Source organism: Cyprinodon tularosa, unplaced genomic scaffold, assembly GCF_016077235.1.
Source record: "Cyprinodon tularosa strain WSP-4 unplaced genomic scaffold, ASM1607723v1 ctg662, whole genome shotgun sequence".
In the NCBI taxonomy this organism is placed as follows: Eukaryota; Metazoa; Chordata; class Actinopteri; order Cyprinodontiformes; family Cyprinodontidae; genus Cyprinodon; species Cyprinodon tularosa.
The window spans coordinates 61,379-80,142 of NW_024039410.1; the positions used below are offsets into that span (position 1 = coordinate 61,379).

At 38.3% G+C, this 18,764-nt stretch overlaps 1 protein-coding gene across 8 annotated transcripts in view; it reads right to left on the bottom strand.

Moving 5' to 3' along the window:
- The window catches only part of map6a (microtubule-associated protein 6a), a 32,498-nt gene extending 17,333 nt beyond the window's left edge, over positions 1-15,165 (bottom strand). For 7 of the 8 annotated variants that reach the window (XM_038267132.1, XM_038267131.1, XM_038267129.1 and 4 more), the window contains exon 1: positions 14,200-15,165. In XM_038267132.1, the coding sequence (XP_038123060.1) occupies positions 14,200-14,891 (692 nt within the window). In that variant the 5' untranslated portion in view covers positions 14,892-15,165. The remainder of the gene's footprint in view (positions 1-14,199) is intronic. The other variant, XM_038267135.1, reaches the window with a different exon arrangement.
- Between the last annotated feature and the right edge of the window lie 3,599 nt (positions 15,166-18,764).

Sequence of the window (18,764 nt, forward strand, 5' to 3'; positions counted from 1 at the left end):
GTTGAAACTAATAAATATACCAGCATTGGTATGACCAGCAATGACCAGCATTGGTATCTCTGCATGTCTGACTGCTGTGAGATTTACATTTCTAAAACATTAATGCTTTTTTCATATTCCTTTTTGCTTGCACTCACTTTGTAGGGTGTTTTTTTTTTTTTTTATCAAAGAATAAACTACTTTAGCTCAGCTTTCTGTTGATTATAAATGCTGCGAAGGATCATTTTTAAACCAGCGATGAATAATTTTTTTGTGATCCAGAATTACAAATTAAAACAGGAAGCAATTGAGCATCGCTTCACAGACAGCAATCCAGAACAAAGGAGTTAACCAACCCCAAATTCAATGAGTTATATTTAGTAACTTCATTTCCCTAATCAGATATATTAACTGCTCCTAGCAGCATAATCTCACATCTTTCTTAGCTGTATGATCCGTGCACTGATGCTGCCAAGACAAATTTACCTTCTAAGGATTTTCTCTCTAACTCCACCCCATCTCAGACATGAGATAAAGCATTGGCCTCAGTGGAAGCCGTCCAGGCGATCGTCTCCCTCAGGAACCCAGATCTGAATCCAAGCAGCCGCTCTTGTTTTCAGCTGGAGCTGCTCCTGCCTGCTGCTCAGCACCTCCTCCTTCTCTTCTCCTCCAAGATTCAGAAGGAGTTAATTTGATTTCACTGATGTTAAAAACAAAGAACATGCTTTATACTGTAGCAATTTTCTTTCAAATATAATTTTTCTAAATTCTGTTTTTTCAAAACAGTTTTTACATAATTGAGTTGACTTTTTCAAACTGGAATCATTTCCCTCTTTACTAATAAAGTTGTATATATATATATATATATATATATATATATATATATATATATATATATATATATATATATATATATATATATATATATATATATATATATATATATATATATATATATATATATATATATAAACAAACAATATAATATAAACAAAATCTGAGAAAGCCACAAAGTTACCATAAACATTTTTTTTATTAAAATCTTTTTCAATGTTTAATTTCCAAATTGCCTTTTTCCCCCAATTTGTTTTTAAAAAGCATGTTCTTTACTGCAGCAATAATGGAGCAAAGTTTTCTCCATAGATAAAATTGATTACATCAGTAGAGACCTGGATATTAAAAGGCCTGGTTGATGTTTAGTTACAACATCGGGTTTGAAAAGGTTCATTCAGCATCAGAGATTTAATAGGAATAAATTTCTATGAAAAATCTGGGTGAGCAGATCTGATTAAACCAGATTAGCAGAGTTACATAAAGCAACCAGCTGATCTAGAGAATCTTCTGAATACTAGAATTTACCAGAACTACTTTAAACCGTTGTCCTTTGTTGAACCTTATGTTGCCTTCTGACAACTTAGACCTCAAACGGATCAATGTAAACACACCTAAAACAAAAAGCTCTTTTGTAAATAACCAGAAATCTTAGTTTATCTGACATTTAATAAGGGAAATAGGGTTTTATCTTTCCCCCAAATTAAAGAAGCTCGAGAGAGTTTGCTGTCCAAAATCATTAAATCTTCTACTTTTTATCACATATTAAAATTCCTTGTAAATCGCTCCTTTGCTTTGTTTTTAAAAGCCTTTGATTTAACTGACACATTAAAAAAGCACTGGAGGCTGACATGATGAACAAAAGCTTTTGTCCTGAAACAGAGTGGGTAGCAGAAAGAAATCATGAACAAAGGCTCCAACAGCAGCTTCTCCCTCCTGATTTATAGTCGTGTAAAAATGACATTTAAAGATAATGGAGAGATTTGGAATATGAAGGCAAGATTGAAGGCTTTCAGTGGAAAAAGCTGCACTGATTCAAAGTTCGTGGGTTTACATGGTGGCTGGCAAAACTTTTATATAATTAAAATCCATTCGCCTTTATTATTTTGCCAGGTACACAAAGGAGTCTCTCTTTAAGTCCACGTGTTTTTGTAATGAAATACCCGAGAGGACTAAAAGAGTCAAGCAGGGAAGCTGAGGATGTTTATCTACAAAGTCTCATGAAGTACTTTAAACTGGGATCAGAAATGTTCTGTTTTTCTCCCTTTTTCTAAACCCCTGACCTACAAAGAACTAATGTTTGCTTTCAGTAGTTGTTTTAGTTTAGTTGTGTCATATAATATCTATTCTTTACAGGAGCCCTTCTGTCTTCATTATAACAGATCGCACATTTTGAACAGAAACCATCCCTAGTATCTAATATTAGTAAGAGAATTATTAGGTGATATCGCTTTGCAAATTGCAGATATCAGTTTTATTGTAAAGCATGTCTAAATGAACACTAACTGTAGGAGTTCCAGTATAGAGGCCGTCCTTCTGATCCAACATGAGCCACAGGATGAAGCAGAGCAGATTGATGAGCTGTTAAAACACCTAATGATCCATTTCTAGTCAGACCTTCTGCAGTGAAATGCAGCTCTGGTGAAATCACTGATCACAACACAGATCAGATTTTTACCAAGATTTTATCAAACAAACGATTAAAAAAAAGTTCTATTCAATCAGGGCTGTGTACCTGCACTACTTCTCTGAGTGAGAGCGGGAAGACAAGGACAAAGACAAAGATCGCACAGGAAGAAGCATCAAAGCAGCTGCAGTTAAGGATAAATGTCTAAAACATTCCACTGCTGGGGATTCAGGAGAAGCTCAGGTGTTTCATTAACACAGTGAATGATGAAAACAAAGTAAAAATGACAGTGAATCTGAATATTATATTGTTGATTTTTTCCTCCTGATTTGTCAAGTTTAAATTTGTTATAGGGGTTTTATTCAGAAGAACCCTAGATTTAAAAAAAACCAAAACAAAACAAACAAAGATTTGTAACTTAATTTGATTTTGTATTTATTTCAGTACTTATTCCTTTTCCAGGTAACAATTGATGTTACTATTTATTCTAATTGACATTAATGAGCATTAAATGTTCAAGTTAAATGTATTGTGGAGGATTACTTTTTTTTTTAAACCTGGCGAGCTTGCACGAGCCCATCCTCATGCATGCTCTGTTTAAAATGTGCTGTTCTCATAGCTCATACAAGCTTACTGTTTCCACATACAGCAGGGACTCTATAGTGGACTTTATAGTGAACTCAGTTAACTGAACGTTTGGACAGATGATCACTGCTTTTTGCTCCTTTGGTCAAGTAACTCCTCCTCCACTGCATGGTGCCCCTCACCATCTTTGTTATTAGTGCCACTGTGACAGTAAATCTCATAATGCTTTGCGAGGAAAGCACTCAGTGCAAAGCATTCTGTGATATACCTGCCTTTTCTAAGGCCTTTCTTGTCTTCACATACTCTTCATAGACACTTTTTCTCTTACGACCCTCGGCCATTTTTTGAGACAACTTTTACTGTCGTTTTGTATACAGAGTGTATACAAAACGACATTTCATTTTCTACAGCTTTCATGACATTTCCATTTCTTAAAGTGCAGCTGTGATCAAATGTAAACAGTGTGGGATAAAAAACATGGTGCTAAACTGAGAAAGCTGAGCTTCAATAACTGTCTGAAACCGTAGCTCACCACATAAATATGACTGAAAGTGTGCATGGGCAGAAACAGATAGCTAACCGGACGAGAACGTAGGACGGCTTTACGTAAACATATCACCAGAATGATTGAAAATTCGGGGGACCACTTATGTAGATGATCCACCTGGAAATAAAAGATCAACCTTTATAATTTTAAGATTTTTAGATTCAAGCAACTGTTCCTAATGGATCAGCAGAGCAGTTACTTTCGGCCACATGCACACTTGGTGATGGTCGAACTCTTTAGGTACCGTACATTTTTATCAGATATTTTTCTGTTGCTCATGTAACAATGAGCTGTGGGTTACCTGTATAGTTGTAGGTAAATTATAACAAAGTTAAAGCAGCATCAGAGGCCCATACCACAAAGTTAGTTCAACTTAGCAGGATTACTCCCAGCTTATTCAGTTTAACCAATCCACAACAATGGCAGTCAGGGTCAACCACCAACCTCCAACCTGCATTTTTCTATGCAAATGGTCAAATATTTGGTTGATCAGTCAGTTAAAAGGTTAAAAAGAAGAATAAAAATTCAGCGTTGCTGTGTCTAGGCTTTTCTGAGCTCTCTCTTCATGTAACACAAATTCAAACAATGGATCTGGTCAGCTGGTATTTCAATGCACTTGATCTTATTTTCTCAACTGGAAGACAGGGAAAAAGGGGACCCTTCCTGTCCTGCCGGTATATACTTCATGGGATACACCATGGACTCCTGGACGGCTTGGAGGATGGTGTGTTTTACAAGCTTGTCACTGGAGGATGTTGAAGATGTATGGATTTTGGATTTATACTGTTTGGATTTGGAGGATACCTGCTGTATCTACAATTACAGAGGATGTCAGTGGCAATTTGGGCACTGATCAGTTTGCCGGCAGCAATCGACGCCCTAAAAAAGGCTGTGAATGAGCAGGACTGGGAGTTGAGCCGTAGGCTGGGTGTGAAGGTTGAACTTTAAAGGGGAGATGGGATAATATCTTGGATGTGCACGCTCACTTCAAGGTGGAGCCAGCAAGAAAAGACTCGAGGCTGACGGGTAATTCCTGTGCAGCCTGCTCTCAAAACAATAATTGTTATTTCGGATTGGGACTCCCCCTTATCATACCTCCCCTGTTATGGCGGAAGGACCCACCACTGCTGGTCTCCCTACCATCTGTGGTTGGTAGGGGGGGCGGCATCTGTGGATCCATCCAGAACTAGGGGTGTAAATAATAATCGTTTTGTATCGATGCATCGATCCAAAAGCCGACGATCCGATGCATCGACACGTCCGCAAGATAATCGATTCATGTTTTTTTTTTTCTCCGGTCTATTTTTATCCATTTGCTCCTGGGCGTAATTCTTCCTCCCGTGCTGCGGTGCCGCTAAACCTATTTTGCCCTCCTACCGCGCTTCCTGGTTATACTCTTACAGCAGTTTGTTGCAGCAAGCCTCACACAGACATTTTTAAATTATGCTCAGTTAGGGCTGGGCGATAATTCAATAACGATATATATCGATCGATAGACGTGTGGCGCAATAGAAAAAAAGAGGGTCGATAAAAGTTCGATAAAAAAGAAACACAGTTTTCCTTCCTTCTCATTGTAGCCTAGCATGAAGGTTTATGCTAGTCACTGCTTCCTCCCAACCAATCACAATCGCGGACCCAGGCATGCCGTCACCAAGCCCTCTCAAACCACAACACAGAGCACATGAAGATGTCGCAGCAAGGAGAGGCGGAGGAAATTGTTTCAAAGAAGGGTTTTTGTAGTTCGCCAGTTTGGCAGTATTTCGGTCATGGCAAGTCAGACCAAAAACAAACCACAGTCATCTGGAAAATGTGTCGGGAACCAGTGAAAACGAAGTCTGATAACACAACCAACTTTTTTTTTATCATCTCAGCCGCTCACACCCGCAGGAGTACGAGCTGTGTAGGCCCCGACGCGGCTCTCCTCCGAGGAATCTTCGGGAAAATATATGTATATTTTCAGTTCTGGGCAGTTTCCCACGTAGTTCTAACAAGTGAGATAAAAATGCTGAGGGGCCAGCAACTTCAAAGTAATAATTCAGGTTAAAGCAGGAAACGGGGGCGGCGGCGGGGGGGCATTTATTTATTTGTTATATTTATTTTGGTCACTTTTCTGATCACTGTAGTTTATTCTTTGTCAGTATTTAATAACATAACTCAGGTCTCTTAAGTTATTTTTCTTTAAAACAATTCTGTTATGGTTAAAATAGTTGGTTAAATAAATATTTAATTGGAAGTCTGTGTTTGTGTTTTTTATTAAAATTAAATCATTTAGCAATATTATAACAAGTCCAGGCAGAGCTGCACATAAAATATGGTTTCAAATCTTTTCAATAATTATCGATATCGATCAATATGCATTTTTTTTTTATCGATAAGCTTTTTTTCTATATCGCCCAGCCCTATGCTCAGTATTGAAGCGTGGTCTGAGCTACACACTGTGGGTCTAGATACAGCCGAGGCGATGAGGAAGTGGGGGCGAGTTTAGTCCGACGACGGAGGGACATGAGGGCAAAAAGAGCGTAGATTCAGCTGGAAAAAGGCTCCCAGCGTTCTCGCGCACCTCGCTCTTCTAGCGGGTCAAACTTCACGAGTTGTTTTCCGCAATTTCGGTCATAAAAACAAAACAAGCTGGCCTCCTGTCTGCTGCACTGTTTGCGGTCAGCTACAATCTGGGAGAGGAGCAGCGGAGCGTCTCTCAAGGGGGCGGTGACGTCAACCCTCTGAAGCCTTCTTCTTCTTCTTTTTTTTAATGGCTGTTGGCAAACAACTTATAGGTGCATTACCGCCACCTTCCAGAATGGAGTATGGACCAGACAAACTATTATATTCTCCCTAAAATACCCGTTCTTCTTAGAAAATTAAAAATACTACCAAAAAATACATCCCCAGATGACCTTTGAAACAATTCCCTTATATGTAGTTTATTTTTATTCCTGTCTAACTCTCTAAGCAACATCTCTCTTTCCTGAGTATATTTATTACATTCTAAAAAAATATGTTGGACAGTTTCTCTGGAGCCGAGGTATTGCATTGAACTCATTACACTGATATTGTGCAGTATTTTTGCAGTATTTTTTGATGCAACTTTTCTACTTCTGTTATTTGCTGTTGTTTCTCAAGAAAATGCATAATGCTATTACAGCTTTCACACTGTTAAAAAAGTAAATGGCAATTGTTGTTCTAACACACAATTGTATTGTAATCCGACTCAGAAATATAAATTTGACATCTAACAAATAAATACACGTTTGCCCAACTCAAATTCTCAGAAGTTGGTTTAACAAGGAGTTTTAAATCGCCTATACAAGATTTTTTGAGTTCCCTCAACTGTAAACTCATGGGCATGCGCACTGCTTATGTTCATGGACACGCCCACTACGGTACGGGGTTTCCTATCCCTTTCTTCAAGGGCACAGCCTTTTTCCCTCGTGTTTGAGAAGATTGGCGGACATTGTGATTTATGCATCTGGAGAACCACGGAGGAACGACCCTGGGACCTTACCAGTTTTCCCGGTGAGTGCTGCAAAGTACAGACAGTTAGCGGTTAGCTCCGTGAGTTAGCATTCCCTTGTGGTGTATTGCCACCGAGTTGAAGCATGAGTTCACATGTTTTTCACGTTCTGATGAAAGGAAAAGCAGCGCACGTGCACGTGTATAATGCGCGTGTGCGCGTGCGTGTTTATGCCGCGCATGTGCGGGTGAGTGTTTATGCATAGAGAAAAGAGTGTGCCTGTTATTTTCATTGTACAAATGAAAAGAGACATTAAGTTGAGTGTAATAACTTATTAAATTTCTAAATTGTTTTATGTAGTGCAGTGTTGTTGCACTCAGGCACAGAATATTACAAGACTACATTATTTTACTTTCTTAATCCGATGTGGGTATTTACTGTTATTTACATTATTTACATGTGGATTTTTTGCTTTCATGATTTTATTTGCTTTACAAGAAAAACAGTGACATTAACATTTTATATGTTAACCCTGTAATGCAGCAGTTAATTCGTAATGAGTTAGAAAAGTTACATTACACACTGAAATTTATCATACTTGGAGAGATATAAACTGTACAGTTAAGAACAAGAAGTGAATGGATTTAACTAAGCCCTGTTGTGCTATGCAGGCTGGGTTTTTTGGATACCCTGGATTCTGGATTCTCTCCTTAAATGGAGATGGCGAGCCAACCGTGTGAACATCTGGATTTGGATTGAAGAGAAGGATTTGGACTGAAGAGGACTTTCTTTTTTTGCATTCATCGTCCTGTCGGAGTGGTAGGACTAAAAAGAAAAACTCAGAGATAAAAAGGGAAAACCTTTTTCTTTTTCCGTTGGGAAACAAGACATTTTATTTCATTTTATTTTTTTTAAAAGGGTGCACCCAATTTAAAGAGACTACAATTGAAAAAAACAAACTGAAGGCCGTCCAAATTTGTAAAACTGTTATTTTTTCATATATGTTAATACACTTACTTCACAAAAAATTACCTGTGTGTTTTCCTCTTACTAAAATGGTGTCTTACTGTTTTTTCCCTCATCATCACTCTTACGAATCTAGAACATTCTGGTCCAGTGTCAGGTTACTTTGATCTGTGCAGTTAAGATTATGTTGTTGAACATGGTTTTATACTGTATCTATGCAATGTTTGGCTTGAAGCAATAAAAATGTTGTATTAACATAATTTTTTGTGTGTTGAATGATTGGTAGTGAAGACGATTGGTAGGACTAAAAAAACTGAGTTGATAGAACTCAACTTGCAGATAACACTACAAAATCTGAGTTTGTAGAACTCAAAATCTATATGTCAAACTCATAAAACAAAGTTGATAGAACTCAGAACTTAAAGGTGAAACTCAAAAACCTAAGTTGGTAGAACTCAAAATTTCTATGTAACACTCCAAAAACCTAAGTTGGCAGAACTCAAAAATCTTTGTAAACTCAACCACAGTGAATTTAAGTAAGGAAAACTCAAAAAACCAAATGCATCACGTTGCCTAGAAAATGTAAGTTCTGTCAACCTCTATTTTTTTTTCAGTGCATTGATTTATTTCAAACTTGAAACTTTGTTTAGCCTGTAAGGTGTTTCGATTAATCGAATCGAATCGAATCGTGGTGTATTCTTGAGTATCGAAAATAATCGAATCGTTGGGTCAGGAAATCGATACTGAATCGAATCGCCATGATGGATGTGATTTACACCCCTATCCAGAACTGTAGTGCCGGTTGATATACTTCAACCTTATCAAGTACAATGGCCTGTGGACAGCGTTCATGGACAAGTAGAACGCATTTCATCATAAACACACAACTGATGCTTAAAATGTCCGATTTACTTCCATGTGGCTCCAGCCTTCGATGTAACCCTCTGCTGAAATGTTTGCCTCATGTTTATATGTGCTTTTCTTGTGCTTAGCTTTTCTTGATATCTTAAACTGTATCCTATCAAGGATAAAGTGTGAACTATTCTTTTTTTCCCTCTCCCTCCCCAATGTGGCTCTTATCTTTCCAGATAGATAAAATCAGTGCTATAATGAACCGCCGTTCTTATTGCAGCCATAGCAACGCGCCAAAGGCAGAATACTGCAGCACGCATGCCCTTAGTAAAACGTTCCCCCTGCCAGACCCCCCCACCCCAGTGTATGTGATGTATTTGATGAATGGTTTACACTGAAACTGAAATCTCGATTACAATGCAAACTGTAGTTTACAATAAAGAAATTGATTGATTGATTGATTGATTGATTGATTGATTGATTGATTGATTGATTGATTGATTGATTGATTGATTGATTGATTGATTGAGTAGTACTATACGTGTCTAAAGGGACAATCCTGACTGCTGCAGTGGCTTTGGTTTCTGTATTTTTTCCAAATAATTATGCTTACCAGCTGTTGTTAGAGCAGAAAATTTAATGAAAACTCTCCTCAATGACAAACTACTGGTGTCTAAACAGTGTAACATTGTAATGACTTCAATGAACAATAAGTCCAGTTTTCTTCAGCTGAAAAGAGAACATTTAACTTAGTACTCTGAGCTCTGTGAGTTAAGAAGATGGACCGCCAAGCCAACCAATGAGCAGAAGTTGACTCTCTAGGACACACCCCCCCCTCATTTGCATAATGAGACAGAAATGCATAGAGAAATGTAAAAAGGGCAGAGAGAAATGTAAAAAGGGCAGAGAGAAATAAACAGCGGCGAAGAAATAACTAAGGTAAAAAAATACAAAGGAAGAATAAAACAGACAAAAATATTATAACATGCACATAAATAAATACTTAAAAATATAAGTAATTAAAAAATAAAGTTGAAGATTATAAAGGACAGAAAAATAAATAAGGTAAATATTACAAAGGCAAATAAATAAAGAAGCTAATTAAGAGTTATATACATTTATGTCTCACTTTTTTGTTGGCAATTAATTGTATGCTTATACATTTAATGAGCATTTATTTATTTCTGTATTTATTTTTAAATATGGCAGAGTTGGTCCTTCATACCATTCATCATAATGTGTAGAAAAATTAACTGATAGAGGCTGTAATGAAATATTATATTATATACGAATATTGAGTTCTATGTAGTGACGGAAAGGCTGCTGTGGGAAAGACAACCTTTAGCAAATCTTAAAAGATTATCCCTGTTTTAGAGTTAACATTAAAAATAATTAATATAAGTATTCTCCCTATTTTTGGATGAAAGGGAAATACGAGGTGTTCGGAATTTTTTTCTGTTTTCCTTTTATGGAGCTAACACTGCTATCCTGCCATTAACGTGACAGCTGATGGGCTTACAAGTAGAAAAAGGTTAAAAATAACATTTTGTGGCGAGAATAACATTAATCCTTAAGGCCAGGTGTTCTTTTTATGAAAACTAAATAAAATACTAATATGTATTTCAAGCAGGTGATAATTTTCATTAAAATGAGGAATATCTGTACCATTTATCAATACATTTACTGTTGAATTAATTAATTGAATCAATTTCAGAAAATAAGGGACTGAGAATCAGAACCAGGCAAAGGGACAAAATAGGGAAAAAAATAGTCTCGTTAGAATCAAACTTTGTTTAGCTACTGAATTTATTGCACTTTTTTTTTTACTTTAAATTAATCAAAAAAAGTTTAATCTGTAAAAATTATACTGCAGACTAGGGTTTGGTGTTTTCGCCAAAGTCAAATTTGATTAATGCAGTTCTAAATCGATTAATTTCGATTCAATCTATTTTGACAATAATGAAAGTGGTTCAACTGTATTTCAAAATATCCATGTATTTTATTTTTTCCTGTCACATTAAGCACAAAGTGCAAACTTGTAAATCAGAGTTTAAACTTGAGAGGTAAACAAAACTGTCTCAAAAGTGCAAACTTGTTAGTGAAAAGTGAAAAGGCCTCACTCGAGCTAGCAGACGTGACACAGCAGGGACACAGCAGACATGCATGAGCTGCATTATCTTCTCTGCACAAACCTGCAGCGTTGTCTGTAACAACTACAGGGTGTTTGCTGGTCAGCCCCCATTTGTTAATGTCTTCAGTCAATCTATTGTCTATATCTGCAGCTGTCTGGCTTGAAGTTATCTTGAGTGCATCTTTCCTGCTCATTTGAATGTGAATGTCACGCACGTCACTATAAAACTAATCGATCTCATTCCCTAGACATCGATTTTGCAAAAATGTGAAGGAATTGATTCAAAATCGATTAAATAAATTGTTTTACCCAGCCCTACTGCAGACATTCACATATTAAAAAACTAAGCTGCAAAAATGAAAATGCAAAAATGTGTGGACCTCTCAATGACTCAGGCCAAATCGATCAGCACTAGATTGAGTCTGATCTCTTTTTGCCAATCAAAATACACTTATGTGATTTTGCAGGTGATTATTACTTTTTTTCTTGCTTTAAAATTTTTAGAGTTGAATTTCTGCTGATGAGGTTATGCAGCTGATTTTTTTATGTGTGAAATTTAGCAGTAGAATTTTTTTCATACCAAATTTTAGCAGGGGGAAAAACATACTATAAATTCACATATATGATTGCACAGGTTAAAAATAAGTATCATAAGTTCAAGGTCAAAACACTGGTTCTAATGAGACTGTGTTTCTTCCATACAAAGGACATACAGCAAAAACACTCAATTTAAAGTCACATTTAACATAAATACTAACTTATGTATCAGATATTATTTGAAAGTTTGTCTTTATGTCTAGTAAGGGGAGCAGGAACAAAAAATGAAAAAAGTATTTTTGTTATCTCTATTTCTGCCTGGACTCAAATCACCCCTAGGTTATTACAGCCAAATCAAAAGTGACAGTAAATAACTCTAACGTCTCAAATATCACTACAATAGATTTGTTTTCAGAGGTTGAAGGTAGCTTGTTTCATATATATCTGTACTTTAGTTGTGTTGGATTTTTAAGTTTTTCTTAATTAATATCATTATGAAAGTATTGCTACTCTTGAGAACATTTTCTGGTTACTCTACCCAGTAACTTGAGCTCATTGAGACCAGGTGAAAATACAGTTTAAGGGTAGATATTTTACTTACATATATGCATCACATACAATCTAGGAATGGACTGGTTGGAAAAACAACCAATCTAGTTGGTTAAACCAATTTTGCTTAGATGAACTATTATACTGGTCAGAAACTGACCGACCCATTGGTTTCAGATCTACCAATTTGATCAGTTAACCAAACAACCAATAAAAAATGGTTACAGTAGTTTAATAATCTGACCGTTGGCTGTAGTCAAGCGTAGTAATAGTCATGGACCTAGAGCACAAACACAGTGGTGTGTTCATGTACAACATGCTGTCTGTCTATCAATATCTAAGGGGAATGATGGCCTAGTGGTTAGGGCTAGGGGTGTAAATCACATCCATCATGGCGATTCAATTCAGTATCAATTTCCTGACCCAACGATTCCATTATTTGATACTCAAGAATCCTCAAGAATCCTCCATGTCTGTCTTGCCTACTGTTTACGCCAGTAAGTGTGTGCATGTGGAAAGAGGGTAGTGGCTAAAGGAAGAGTGGTAGGAAGGCAAAATAGGTATAGCGCCACCACAGCACGGGAGTCAGAATTACGTCCAGGAACAAATGGATAAAAATAAACCGGAGGAAAAAAAAATTATGAATTGATTCTCTTGCAGACGTCTCGATGCATCAGATCGTCGGCTGTTGGATCGATGCATCGATACAAAACAATTATTATTTACAGCACTAGTTATGGCATAGAGCTTGGAATCCTGAGGTTGTGAGTTTGAGCCCCACTCCCAACAGAATGCCACTCTGGGTCTCTGAGCAAGACCCTCAATCCCACACTTCTCCCCGGGGGGTTCCATGATGGCAGCCCACTGCCCATCCCGAGGGGATGGGTTAAATCCAGAGGTAAATTCCTCAAATGTGAGATCAATAAAGTTGAATTATGATTATTAAAACTAGATGGGTTGTTTTAACCAAAGGAGTGGTTGGACATATAACTACCAACCGGATTGGTGAAATTATAACACATCTTTTGGTTGTATTATATTATATTGTCCACTAGAATACACAGTAAGGTTTTATAGGTTAAAATATTTCTTTTAAATCATGTTGTTTATTTGGATCCTTAATTATCTTAGTTTTTACTTTTAAATATCAGAATAACTCGCTGCCTGTTTAAATAACTCTAAATATTATATCAGATGTCATGGGCCAATATTACTCAGTACTCGAGTATCCATCTAACCTTATGTACTTTTTTTGTTTTTGATTCATTTGTTGGACCACTGCTTTCTTCTTTAGCAGAGGCGTAGCCAGAATTATTTTATAAGGGTGTCCAGGCAATAACCAATGGAGACTGAGAGGTGGCCGAAAGCAGATAGGCACCAGAACCTCAGGGTCAATCTACACTGTTCCAACATGAAAATTAAAGAGCAAAACATCCATATTTTCTAAATAAAGACAAACTATACTTTCCTACAGCCTTTGCTAACAAATAGATGCATATATTTAAACATCCGTAATTTCTAGATAAAAGGTATAGTGGATAAATCTCTTTCAGTTTGAGTTCTGGGGCTTAAACCTTTTCCATCGTCCTTACCTACTTTTGTCAATAAACGTTCTGCATAAAATTGATATTTACAAGCACTAATATCTACATAAATTTATTATTTGATAAGTTTTTAACTAAATTGTATTTATCTATGATTTCACTGAAGACTCCAAGATGACTTGTAGAGACACATTTTCTCTTTACCCCATTAAAGAAAAATATATAGTTCTGAAAAGAGCATGTATTCTTTATTTATCATTTTTGATATTAGTATAGTGATGTGTATAATTAACAAAAAAAATTAAAATGTTTTGAGTACTCCGCTTGAGAGTATTGCTGCATCCACTATCTGTATTAAAGGGGGGAAATGGTAAAACCCCTGGCCCCCATTTAGCTCCGCCCCTGTACTTTAGTAAAATATGTTAACATAGTTTTATTTTTACTTGAGTCATTTCTTCACCAGCCGTTTTTTTTTTTAATCATCTGACAGTAAACCTGCTCATATTAGACTGTTTATTAGCAGTGACCCTAATGACCTTGTGACCCCTGAAGCAGGACCCTCTGCTCCACCAGCAGCCAGGCTGACTGGGATCCACTCACCTGTAGGAGCTGCCAGCGCTGATCTCCTGCTTGATCTGTCGGTTCAGGGCATCCACCGCCGCCCTGCCTTTGCCCTCTGCCTCCACCTTCAGCACCACCTGCTTACTGGAGCGCTTCTTCCTCTCCTGCCTCTGCAGCAGGTCTTTCTCCTGCACCTTGTCGGCTATGGCGCCCTTCTCCACGCCGCACTCCGCCTCCAGCGCTACGTGCTTCTTCTCGTGCCTGGGCCGCGGGTCGTGCCTGGGCTGCGGGTCGTGCCCCGCTGGGGGTATCCAGGGATGGTCATACCTTTTGTGGATGGGCCAGGGCTTGAAGTCCTTCTGGTACTGGGTCTCGGTGTTGAACGGCGTCTCCGGTTCGTGGTACTCGTTCCTGGGTTTGCAGCTGGGCTCCGGACGCACCTTCCAGTGTTTGAAGTCCTCGCGCATCACCGAGCTGCACACGCGCTCCTCTGAGACGCACCTCCGCGGCCCGCGCGGCGCTCTGGCGGCGCGGGGTTCTGCGCGCAGAGGCTGCGTTTCTATTGCGACCCCGGCCTGTGGAGGATGGAGCTGCGGCTGCAGCTGGATGTGCTGCATCTCCGACACATCCGTGTATTTAGTGAAGACCAGAGGCACCGCGATGTCAGCCTTATCCAGCTGGTTCCAGAACCGGGCCATGCAGCAGGCCCGGCTGATGCAGGGCCAGGCCATGGCGACTGATACACCAAAAACACTGCTTCCTTCCACTGACACGACAGAAAATCCCACTCCACTGCACTGATTGGAGCAAACCAAGAGAGGGTCCGACGTTAAACCCGTTTATTTAATAATCCCATAGTGTAGAATAACCGAAGGAGAGAGACGCTGTTAAAATGGACCGTTTCTGGTTCCGTCTGAGTCCGATCTGCTCTTCCTGCAACATCAGGGGACCGCAGGGAGAAAGGGCCCCGCCCGCCTCAGCATCCCAACAGGAACCGAGGAGGAAAAGAAACGTCAAGCTGGAAAACTTCACTTCCCCTTTAAAGCACAGAGGCTGCAATAAAATAAAACACGCAAATAAAATTATACATCAAGTCATTTAGTGAGCGCACCGTTTGCTGCTTTTCAATCATAAAACACGTTTGGTACAAATATTAAAAATCATGCAGCAGTTTTTTAATTTAATCCATTGATGCAAAGGACGCATTTTACATCTAAAACCTATTTTATAACACATATAAAAACTATTATTTTATGCAACTTGGTTTAAAATATATCTTATCTGTTTATTTCGGCAGGAATTTATCTTTAAGGTTATAGAAATTATATGGAGCCAAATTTGTTGGCCAATTTTACATTATGTTCTGCTAAATGTACAAGAATTACACCCAGTAGCTTATTAATTGTGTAAAACTAAACACAAATACATGAACCTAAAAGTTTAGTTTTCCTCTGTTGGACTTCATCGCAGTAAGAATATTCTGGAAGTATTTTTGGGCCTTTTTTTAGGACCAGCTCCTCATTAGACTCAGATTGTTTGGATTATTTGTTTTGCAAAATACTTCAGGTTAGGTCAGATTGCAGGGAGAACGTATTTATTTATTTTTAGTAATGGCTAATAGCCTACATGTCTTTATGCTATAATTTTGTAATCTATTTTAGTTGTGTTATTGTGTGGTTTAATATGTCTTTGAGCAGCATCTGTGGTAACTATGGAATATAAACTGTGTTTAGACTGTTTGCATCCAGGTGAACTTTCAGTTAGCCAAACTATTGTCTTCATCTAAGCCTTCAACTTGTTTGTTAGATCCAGCTTCAACCACGTTATTTAAGGAAGTATTCCCTCTGATTTCCTCCTCCATTTTAGATGTGATTAATCTATCTCTGTTACAGGGATATGTACTAAAGGCTTTTAAGGTAGCTGCAATTTAACATTTACTTAAAGCTACAGTGTGTAATAATTACAGGGATATACAGTCAGAAATGTAAAATATTATACATAACTATGTTATTTATCATCATCTACGAGCTCAGCCTCTTAACCTTAATATTTGCGTTGCCTTAGAATTCGTTATTTATAATTACATAGGAGCGGGTCTCGCAGCCATGGAGGCAGACATCTTTGCGCTACGGCAGCGCAGAGCCAACAAACTAGCGATTGCGAGATCGCCCATTACGCTCGAAAGTAACTACGGCAAGTTGAGAGAGATGAACTGAGACGGTACTGAACAATAGATGGCAGTATTAAAATTGTCTATGTAAACAAACCTCATCACTTGAGAGGGTAGGTGATGCGGACGTCGTGGAAGACATTTTGTCCCGTAACGCTCGCCGTACTGTTGGGGGGGAGAAGCGGTGGGGGGGAGATGTTCATGTTGCTGCGGTCTGAAGTCTGGATGCTAGATGTCGCTGAAAATTACACACTGTAGCTTTAAGAAAATGTCTCATGACCCAGATGACTCGGTCAATTATAGACCTATATCCGATCCAAGTAGTTGCCAAACAAGTGTGTGATCACTTACATCATAATTGTTGGGAGCTGGAGAAGTACCACTTTCCTCCAGCAGAGTCCGCCATGGATCCTCCTGAGCCGAGCCTCCTGCACAGCTGAAGCTCATCCCATCATCAGAGGATCCCCAGCATTTAAGCTGTCTTCAGACCTTGCCTCAACGCCGCAGTGTTTAATCCAGTTGGTTAGCACCTAAGCCTAGTATCTTTGAGAACCTTCGTTGACTTTTGAATCCAGACTGGATTCTAACCTTTGTCTCTGCTTTCAGGAAACCTGTTTTTCTCCTGTGAAGCTCAGGAAGAGCTTAACCTGCCGAGCCTGCCCTCTGAGCCAAACCTGAAGTCTCTCTCTGGATTTCCATGCAGCTCTGGACCAAGAGCTGGAAACTCAAAGCCAAGGTCAGCTCTCTCTCAAGAAGTAAGACGCTGAAGCAGTTAACGGACTCTGCTGAACAAACTATCTCCGGACCCAACAGTTTCCCTCTCAAGGCTTTAACCAAGAACCCTCAAGGTACTAATCTGAAACTGTCTGAATCAAACTCTTCTGAGCAAACGCTAACTGAACTGTCTCCCACGCAGACTCCAGTGAACCAGTTCCCCAGGCCTGAACCAGAACCAGTGATTCATATAGTGCTTGTGACAATAAACATTGTTAAACCTTTTACTTCTGTTTCCATCTCCGTGGTGTTCTGCATAACTGGGTCTCACTAGTGAACCCATCATGACAATAATTAACTTTTTAAAGAGTTTCAGTCTGGCTTTATAGCTCATCATAGCAGTGAAACAGCTCTTCTTATAGTCACTAATGATATCCTCATGGCATCAGATAATGGACTGGTTTCTGTATTTGTGCTGTTAGATCTGTGCTGCATTTGATACAATTGATCATAACATTCTTTTAGAAAGACTTGATTATTTTCTAGGTGTTAAAGGAACAGCACTACTGGTTTAAATCGTATCTATCTGACAGACTTCAGTCGATCTTCAAACCAGTCTTTGAAAAAGAATTTTAGATAATAAAGTAAAACATCGTTGACGTGTGCACTTCAGGGCCTCCATAAAACCTTTAAAGCATATTCTAATGCTCACTGAAGTGAAAGAAGTGAAATCAGGCAGAGATGAATCTGATCTTATATTCATAGATTTCTACAGGAACTTCTGGAGAGCAAATTCACAAAATGCTTTTAAAATCAATCTGGATCTATTTTTGGTTATTCTGAGTGTCTCAGAAAAGCAATTTGAAAGTGTCAGAACATCTTCTATTTGACTCCTCTATGCAAGGAAGCTCATTTTCTCACTGTGGGAAAAAGGCTGTTTATAAGCCTGAATCTCTGCATGAAGAGGGAGGGATGATATTGATAGCTATGTATTAAGCATAAACATTTGATGAGAGAAGAAAGTGTGAAATAGGTAAAACAGGTAACTCTCAAATCTGATGCATTTGAGGTTCGACAGTCTCACTGAAAACATTCAGCTTCATGTTGTGCTTCTAAGCAACATCTATGATCCATCCATAGTTTCAGTTCTACCACAGAGGATCTAATTAATGAAAATAACAGTTAAATTACCGCCCTTTGTTTTTTAACATTTAAGGGACAGCAGAAATAAATCAAAATCAAACATTCATACTTCAAAAACTGCAAAAACAAGAATTAATTCAAGAGGTTTTTCAGAGCAGTTTTTAACATTTCACTCCTCTGACAGACAAAAGGAACATTTAAGGATGTTTAAAACAAAATACCAAGGTTAGCTGTGAGTTATAAATCTACATGTAATGAACTCTTGGCAAATATCAGTCTGTGTGTAATGATTAAATATAATATACATGTTTTTTACGTTTTTGAATTGAATTACTGATAATAGATATATCAATCATAATATGATTGAACTGTAATAATCTCACACTGGACAAATATACCTATACACTTATTCAGCTGTAGGCTGACATAGTGCAGCACCCAGGGAGCAGTGTGGGGTAAAGGGTCTTGCTCAGGAACCCAGAGCACAGGCTGTGGGGATTGAACCGGGTACTTGCAACCTTCTCAGAGCTCAAGCCCACTGCTCTAACCACTAGACGGTCACACGGTCTAATTATGT